The sequence below is a fragment of the Nyctibius grandis genome, chromosome 13, assembly GCF_013368605.1.
Source record: "Nyctibius grandis isolate bNycGra1 chromosome 13, bNycGra1.pri, whole genome shotgun sequence".
NCBI lineage: Eukaryota > Metazoa > Chordata > Aves > Nyctibiiformes > Nyctibiidae > Nyctibius > Nyctibius grandis.
Window position 1 is genome coordinate 7,604,556 of NC_090670.1, and position 8,518 is coordinate 7,613,073.

Below are 8,518 nucleotides of genomic sequence, written 5' to 3' on the forward strand. Positions count from 1 at the left end.
AAACACCCACAAAAAAAAAGTAAGGGGTATTTTTTACTGACACCAGCTTTGGAAAAGGCTGGCAGAGCACTGTTATCTCTGAGCAGAGCCGCTGATGGGGCGGGCAGGTTTGGCTCCAGTCCCCCTCGTTATCACAGCCTGCCAGGCTCCTCATGCCCCGCTGCAGGGCTGGCAGCCTGCGAGGCCCTCCTGGTTGCCTGGAAATGAAGCGAGCAGAGACAGCCCTTCAGAAAGGCCTGGCTCGGTTTGGCTGCCATTTTCCTGGGGTGATTGGGAGCTCCCCCCCCCCAGGAATGAGGAGCTGTCACATTCAGGAGTGAAGGTGAAGGCCTCTCTGGTCAGCCTGCAAGCTCTTTCCTACCCGTGCTTCTGCTCTCCATCCTGGGGAGAAGGATGCCATGAATTCACTGCTCCCTTCCCCCAAACTTCAACTAAAAAGCTGGGCTGATGGGGAAGACAGGCAATGAACGCCCAGAGGAGGCCATATAAACTGTGGCCGAGTCACCCAGTAGCATTCCTGCCTTTTTTTTTTTTTAACCTTTAGGTTTTTCTTTAATAGCAAAAGAATCTCTTTTGTTTGTCATTGCAGACCGGCACTATTTTTAACACTGCTAATGAGTGACTAAAATGGGGTGGAGTAGCTAAGCCAGCTACGCTGCACCCAGCCACCCACAAGGTTTATCTGACCATCAGAGGAGGAGCTGGACCGGGGCCATCCCGCGCGAGAAGGCAGAGCAAGGCGCCTGCAAACGGGCAGAAGAAAAAGTCTGTGTCCTGGGCTGTGCACGGTGCAACACGTACAACGGTTCCTGCAGCTTATTAAAAAAAGTCCCAGCCTCCTCCCAGGGTAGGCATGCCAAACACCCGAGTATTTTTCTCTGCATTAATCTCTGAGCAGGGCTCACAGAGCACGTAGTTTGAGTCTCACCTGCCCATCAGAAAAAGATGGGAGAAAAACCATCCATGCAAAGAAGTTATTCCTGGACTAGAGCTTTAGAAACGGTACCCAAATGAAGGCAAAGAGCGGATTCCCACAGGGTCAGTAAATTACCAGAACACGTAACACGCAGCCCACGTTTGTCCTCCTGTCCTTTGGAGCGGTCTCTGCAGAGGTGTGCGAGTGTTCAGGGAGTCGGAAGCTGTTGAACCGGGTACATCCCGCATCCCTTCTCCTCCCATCACCACCGTGATTGCTGCATTCAGAGGAGGAACTGAAAATAACCATGGGAAGTACCAGATGGCAGCTGCTGAGTGCAGCGCAGCGCCTGCCAAGTCCTTCCAAGCAAAGGAGCACGCGTACTGAATGGGAATGAAGATATCATCGGAGCGTGATGGCAGCGTCTGGAGCACAGCGTTAGCTTGAGCAGAAAAGAAACACTCCACTCTGGACAAACAATACTGTAGAGGAATATATAAGTATATATATTTTATATATACATTATATACATGTGCATATAAAAGCCTACCTAATGCAGGGAACTGCTGTGACATGTTCAAACCTCTATTCATACTAAACCATTAAAGGCAAATCGCATTGATGGGTTAACAAGGTTTATTGCAGAAGAAAAGATGCCTACAAACCCAGGCACACCCCGATGCTCATTGCTGCGGTGCTGTAAGACAAAACGCCGGAGCAGCAGAGCCTCTGTCCCCAGCCCTCTACCCCAAGGTCATCATTCTTCTAACAGCCTGGGAGGAGAGCAAGCACCTGTGTGCCTGATGTGGAGCCTGGCACCACAGGGTCCAGGATAAGACGCTGGCCCGTGGGCTGCCCTGGGAACTTGCCCCCTTTCCCCAGCTCTGCCGTGCGGCTGGACGGCGAGGATACAGCCTTGCCAAACCTTGCAGCAATGGCTCAGTGTTCCCGTGTCAAGGCACAATCAGTGATGCCTTGTGCCCTTGCAATAAGGGGGACACATTTAAAAACAAGTGTTTTCCCCCCGCCCCGCACTGTCCAACCCCACTTGGTTGATTCACAGAAACACCGGCTTTATAAGTCACCTTCCATATTCCCAGCTGTGACATGCACAGGACCAAACTGTTCCAAGAAGCACTACATTTTAAGAGCATTTAAATATACCGTCACATGTCTTTTCGGGCCTTAGAGAGAAATTATTTAAGCATTGTCTTTTAGGAGGCATGGCAGAGGGATACAAAAATAATTTTTCAGTATTTTGAAGCAATAACTTCACTGGAATTACACCACATGGTAGTAAGACAGACGTATGGAGTACAGCTTGGAAATCTGTGCTTCGGCCCATAGAGGAAGTCACATTATATTACCATGTAGCCTTAAAAAAAATCAGATAATTAAGTGGTTTGTGGACGACAAAAGAAAACTAATTGGAGAGGTATTCCTAAACTTAAAAGAAAGGCAATTTTGTAGAAATACTAAAACCGAGTGATTTTTCAGTGCTTATCTATAGGAATAGAGGATGTTGGTCTACCTTTTATTAATTTGGTTAAAATGGTTCCTCTTGCATGTGATATCAGGTTGGTCCATCTCATGTATATGCTAGGGCAAGTCTGTATGATACAAACTGGGATTTTTCAAATTTTCCTTTTTAAATCAGTATCATAAACATCTAAAGTTGCTGAACTCAAATTATTTATAAAATTCCACGAGTTGTTACAACTGAAGTAGACCAGTGGCAGCGTAGATATCTGGTGTAAACAGAGCCACAAACACTTACACCAGCTAAGGATTTGTCCTATAAATCACAAGCTCTAGGATCTCAAAGGTCAACTTTCCTTAAGCAACTGTGTAGAGCTGTCAGATAAAGTTAATTGTGCTCCTTTATATTAAATTAATGTATAGCTAATGAAGAAGGAAAAAATAAACCCAAATCTTTTTTATCCTTAGGATTTACAATAAAGGCTAAGTAGTCTCTCTTATTGCAGGGATTACGTACGCAAACCTAAACATCAGTCACATGAGGTTTTACTCACAGTAGCTTCAGCAAACATATTTGCCAAGGGCGAGCAGAGAAGCGAGATGGGGAACTGAACGTGCAGGACCGATGCACAGTTCATGGCTGCCTCTTCTGCTGCACGGAGGAGCATCAAGACCACCCCCCGTTCAGCCATTCTGAGGTCAGTGGGATGCAGTCACTGTGAACGGAGGGATTTTTGCTTGTTCTGGTGACAGAGCCCTTCATGCTCAACAATTCAAAATTCAATCACATGGGGTTTATTTAGAAAAAGAACCTTTTATAACTGCAGAGAACCTGAGAAAACAGACCATTCCCATCTCCAGATTTTTCTCAGTGGTATTTTAATTGCATCCAGTGAGGACCCAGATTTCCTCCCAGATCTAGTGTTAATTCACTGTTTTGTAGAGAATTATTATACATTATGAAAGGGCAAAACAGAGCCTTCAGGCATATGCATATTATATGGTTTCCAAAGAATGTCCCTGTGAATTTCAAGTATGGTTACAAATTACTGTACTTCCAAAACATAAATATTACAACATTCTTTGCTGACCTGTAGCTGTCTTGAGGTCTCTTGCCCATGGTCTGAGACCATTTTAAACAATATGGAGATATCAAATCAAGAGAAGAAGCTGCAGCACCGAATTTATGCTAACTGCATCCCTGCAGTTACTAGCTACTAACTGCATTGGTAAGAACTGTGCTTCTTATCAGGAGATGGTAAATGAATAAACACAGAAAGATTAAAAAGTGCCAAGAGTTGTTTTGGAGAGGGCTCCATGAAAAGCCTTAAGTAGGCAATATTTCTTCACAACAAACACACTGTCAGGTTTAATACCACAGCTATTAGAAGTTATTTACTGAATAGAAAAAGATGATTTTTCATTCCCCAATAGTACACAGTAAATAGTACATGTATTCTTCCAACTGAGAGAAAAAGTGCAGAATGGCTGCAGTTCATTTCTTCTTGGTTCACAGTTGCAAATAATAGAAGTTCACAGCAAGAACTTCCTCTTTCAGAATAAAGTAGAAACATCCAGTTGCTAAAAGTACAAATCTTGTCTTCTGTCATGAATCTGAATACCTGAAAGACACAGCAGTATCAGGACAGTCAAACAGCACAGCCCGTGCATCTCCTAGGATGTTGTGCAAACAAAATTGCACCTTTGGGTTTTCTGTGATGCAAGAGGGGCCTTACTAGAATAACCAGAATGACCCATTCAAAGTATCCCCAAAATATTGCACATCAAAGAACCAACATCAGGGTATGACACAGTCTCAAGAGACTAACAAAAGCATGGAAGCCTGAATGCTTTGGGAATAATTTCTTAGAACAACTCTCCTAGCAGTGTGGTGGGTTTGTTGGTGTAAACTGCAGTAATGCTAGCACATAGGTCCAACAGGGACCTCAGTCTGAAGCCAGGTGCTTGAGATACAAAGCAAGGGGTGTCCTGTCTTTCTAGGATCTGAAACTTGGACAGCCAGTGCAAAAGAGGCATTGTGAAGTGGCAGGCTGATGGTATAGCCACAAAAACTAAGGTAAACTAAGGTAAACGGGGTTAGAAAATCATCTTTCTCATTTTAATAGAATGTTTTCCCTCTTCTCTGTTAACATAGCTATGGAAGGTGGTGTGTAGATCTTGGGGGAGAAGCAAGCTTTTGAAATACAGTCTGGAAGCAACCAAGGAAGCATCTTTAATTCTGTGTGCATAAGCAAGGCAGCTTCATAGGTAAGTATTAATTTGTTCCAAACCTGCCGGTTTCATTACTCACCTGCAGCGGCATGGCTTACGCTGGGATTTTCTGAACCTTCATAAGAGCTTGCTTTCCTCTCTTAAAAAAATAAAATACTGGAGATGAGCCGAGATTCAACATAGAGCTAAAAGTAGACAGTAGTTCCTAAAGAAACCTTGTGCTTTTGCAGCCCAGCCTATAGCACAGGTGCTGGGGAGCTCTGTGCTGTCTGGCACAGCAATATACCGTTCCATAAATATAAATATCAGCTGTTCTTAAACATGACACAGCACAATGAATAGTGTATTTAACAGATAGAGCCAAGAAACAGGCATTCCCACAGCCAGACTGGATGCACACATCCTAGGGACTTGCCAAAGACTCCCTGTGAACGTGGGCCAGTCATTTCTTATCTGTTCTTTTTGGGTTGCTTGATAAGCACACGTACAGCGTTACACATGTGGTGCTATGAGGCTCCCTGAATATTCAGAAAGGCCCTTGTAAACATCCTGAAAGAAAAGGCTTTAATTGGCGATGCTTGGGGAACACCAAGCTGTTTAATTTCCTTTTCAATTTTTTCCCCACTCCTTTTCTTTCTGAAATGTTGAAGGAAAGTCCACTGTTGTTAGCACTGCTCCCCTTTTTCGATCCCAAGACTAGTTTCATGAAACATCTCCTTTTTTGGAGGAGTCGGTTCCTCAGGCTCCCAAGCCTTGACAGGCTCACATTGCCCCCTTGGGGGAAGAGGGCACCTAACCTCGTTCTTAAACTAAATCCTAGAAATTCAGACAATGTCTTTAAAGTAATTAGACCGTCATTTACTAGCTGCAAAAAGCCTAGGGTGCGTGCCTGTGCATACATACATACAGTCTCAGCTAAATCTATGTACCATGAGCAGAAAGTTTGTATTCCAGTTGCAGACACACACACACTCTCCCTTTTCCATGAACAGACACAGACAGGCATTAGGCACTCTAGCAGGAATAAGTCAGCAAAACACCTACAGCTGGGTTCCTCATAACAACATAGCCTCGGTGTGGCCTCAAAAGAGGAACTGTGGATAAGACTGCCTGCAGATATAAACAGTAGTTTTAGCCCATGTTCTGCCAAATTCCTGCTGATGCAGATCACAGAATCAATCAGGTTGGAAGAGACCTCTGGGATCATCAAGTCCAACAATTGCCCTGACACCACCATGTCAACTAGACCATGGCACTAAGTGCCATGTCCAGTCTTTTCTTAAACACCTCCAGAGATGGTGACTGCACCACCTCCCTGGGCAGCCTGTTCCAATGTCTCATGACCCTTGCTGAGAAGAAATGCTTCCTAATGTCCAACCTGAACCTCCCCTGGCGAAGCTTGAGGCTATGTCCTCTTGTCCTATCGCTAGTTCCCTAGGAGAAGAGGCCAACTCCCACTCCACTACAACCTCCCTTCAGGTAGTTGTAGACTGCAGTAAGGTCACCTCTGAGCCTCCTCTTCTCCAGGCTAAACAACCCCAGCTCCCTCAGCCGTTCCTCATAGGTCATACCCTCCAGAGCCTTCGCCATTAGAAACTGGGTAACCAGTAGGTATTTCACAGCTGTCTATTTTTCAAAACCTAAGACTCATGATCGCGTCTTCACACGCCTGGTCCTTTTTATCAAGAAGCAACAGGTAGGACGCGATGTATTTTTCCAGCAGACTCTCTAAACAATTTCACAACCCTTTTTCTTGGAGACCAGTGCCAAGCTGACGATCAGGTTAACGCCCAGGAACAGCAATACAGGCGTAGCCTAACAGGGCACCAGGGCTCTGGCCAGGAAGCCTGATCCCAGAGAGCTTCTCAAAGGCAGAAATTACTCACAGGGGAGCAATTTTATCCAGCAGTCCTAGGTGCTGTGGGGATGTAAGCCCCCGGGAAATGGACTTCAATCACGAGCCATCTTTCTTCTGTGTGCTGGCAGTAAATAGGATTGAGATTCTTGCTAATTGTTAATAATAAATAAGCAACAATCATCACTCCTGCATGAATTGCGTTAGCTCTGGGAAATCTACTGCAGAGAGCAATCGCAGCCTTTGACACGCAGGGCAGCAGTGCTTCATGGTGGGCAGCAATTAGCTGGGAGACAAGGCAATGCTGGCCTGCCAGCCCCTCTACCCTAGTCCTTCCAGCTACAGACAGAGACTGGGGAGGGAGAGAAATCCCTGGCCTTTCTGGCAAGGGCTGCAGTTTCACATCCTGTATTCAGAATATCATTAATGCCCTACACAGTAAAATAGGTTGCTCAGGGCTCTTACCTGGCCACCCCTTGCTGGTCATAATATGGGAGCATCTGATACACACCATACCTGCTACCTAGAAGGTAGAGATCCTGATAGCACTGTGAATAATGTTTATATTCACTTAAAATATCTCCCTAATGTAAGCCAGAGGGTAAAAAGTTGTGCAAGTGGACAATGCATGTCTTTTGATTAAGCCATACTATGTAGCTAATCAATCCCAAGTACCGCAGTACACATCATGGGTTATCTATTGAAAAAAATTTCTGTGAGCTGGGCTGAAGATGGCTCCAATTTGAGAACCTTAGGAACAGACTGTATTATTTTGTTTCTTTACATAAGATGCCATCAAAGAATAAAGTATTTCCTTACCTCCCCCAGGAGCTGAACTTTGACTTATGTTTTGTAACCTAGCAGGTCCAGTCATACAAGCAGAACTTGAGTGTTGCTTCATGGTACATTCTTGCATGGATGTCAGGCACCTTTCCTGTTGCAGAAGACCAAGAAGAGAACCGTATTTCCTGTCAGAGATCGGTTCATCTACCGTGTGCAGGTCAGGCAAGGCATGATGATATACCGAACTGGTAAGACTGGGAGTCCCAATCGAAGGGAAGTGCCATAAATCTGCAGGTTGAGTTGGATGACTCCTCAGAGCTGATGGTTGGTATTGGCCTGCCATATCAGCAGCAGAAAAATTCAGACCAGAATTTGACATGCTTGTTGCAGAAGATGATGGATATGGTTTCGAGCAATGTGAAGAGAAATTCCACTGATGGGGAGACATGCTATCTACTTAAAAAGAGAAAGAAAGCACCTGAAGTGTCAGCAATTCTTACTTCTTTCCAAGGCAAATTCCAATGGACTTCCAAGGGAACACTACCTTATTGCACATTTATTTTTACAGAAATATATATTCACTTTAGTGCTGTTTATCTTAAAAATCAACCACAAATTATACTAAAAGCAGACTAAACTACCACCACCAATACTTCCAAATATATATTACATGTGTTTTCTTACAGGCCACTATAGTATAGGCATGTTTTTAACAACTGCAAGCTTAGACAAACATATTTTTGCCAATACAACAAATTAAGTCATAATGCACTTAATGCATCTGACAGTGATGGAGACTCTTGGCTGGAAAATGAGGACCCAGTCCTGCCAACAGGCCCACAGAGAGCTTGGGAAGCACCCCAGCAAGCACAGGGATTTACCCAGGAAGTCCCAGATACACAAGCCAGGGCTTTGCAAGCATGGTTTTCTTGCTTTCTGTTTGTGCACAGTTCCAAATTTAAGCATGCTGCATCTTAAATTCCTCAGTGAAAGCTAGTCACCCCCGTCTTAACACCACACTCATGCATGGAAAGCGGCTCACCGTTTTTCAGGACAACAGTCTCGCCCTTGTGCTTTGTGCTCAGGTCTTGTGGGTTCTTGGCATTGCTTAGAGCTCTAGAAAAATGTTCGTCTACAACGCTGTTAATATCCCCTTGGAAATACGTAAATACAACACTCTGAGACCCCCATTCTGTTTTCACGGGTTCTTTGCTTTTACACAGCTTTGGAGAGAGCTTCCTTGTTTCTTCCAT

General features: G+C 44.6%; 1 protein-coding gene across 1 annotated transcript; it reads right to left on the reverse strand.

The window, feature by feature from the left end:
- Positions 1-3,970: 3,970 nt before the first annotated feature.
- VGLL1 (vestigial like family member 1) lies at positions 3,971-8,518 on the reverse strand. Its single transcript, XM_068412115.1, has 4 exons — positions 8,308-8,518; positions 7,302-7,718; positions 4,707-4,766; positions 3,971-4,017 (listed from the first exon to the last, which is right to left on the reverse strand). The coding sequence occupies exons 1-4, from the start codon at positions 8,516-8,518 to the stop codon at positions 3,977-3,979; spliced, it is 729 nt and encodes a 242-aa protein (XP_068268216.1). The 3' UTR covers positions 3,971-3,976.

Coding starts and splice junctions, on each gene's coding strand:
- VGLL1 (XM_068412115.1), bottom strand. CDS start 8,518: ATGGAAGAAACAAGGAAGCTCTCTCCAAAGCTGTGTAAAAGCAAAGAA. Junction 4,767..7,301: donor AAGTTCAGCTCCTGGGGGAG/GTAAGGAAATAC, acceptor TATTTTTTTAAG/AGAGGAAAGCAAGCTCTTAT. Junction 4,018..4,706: donor CGTAAGCCATGCCGCTGCAG/GTGAGTAATGAA, acceptor TGTGTCTTTCAG/GTATTCAGATTCATGACAGA.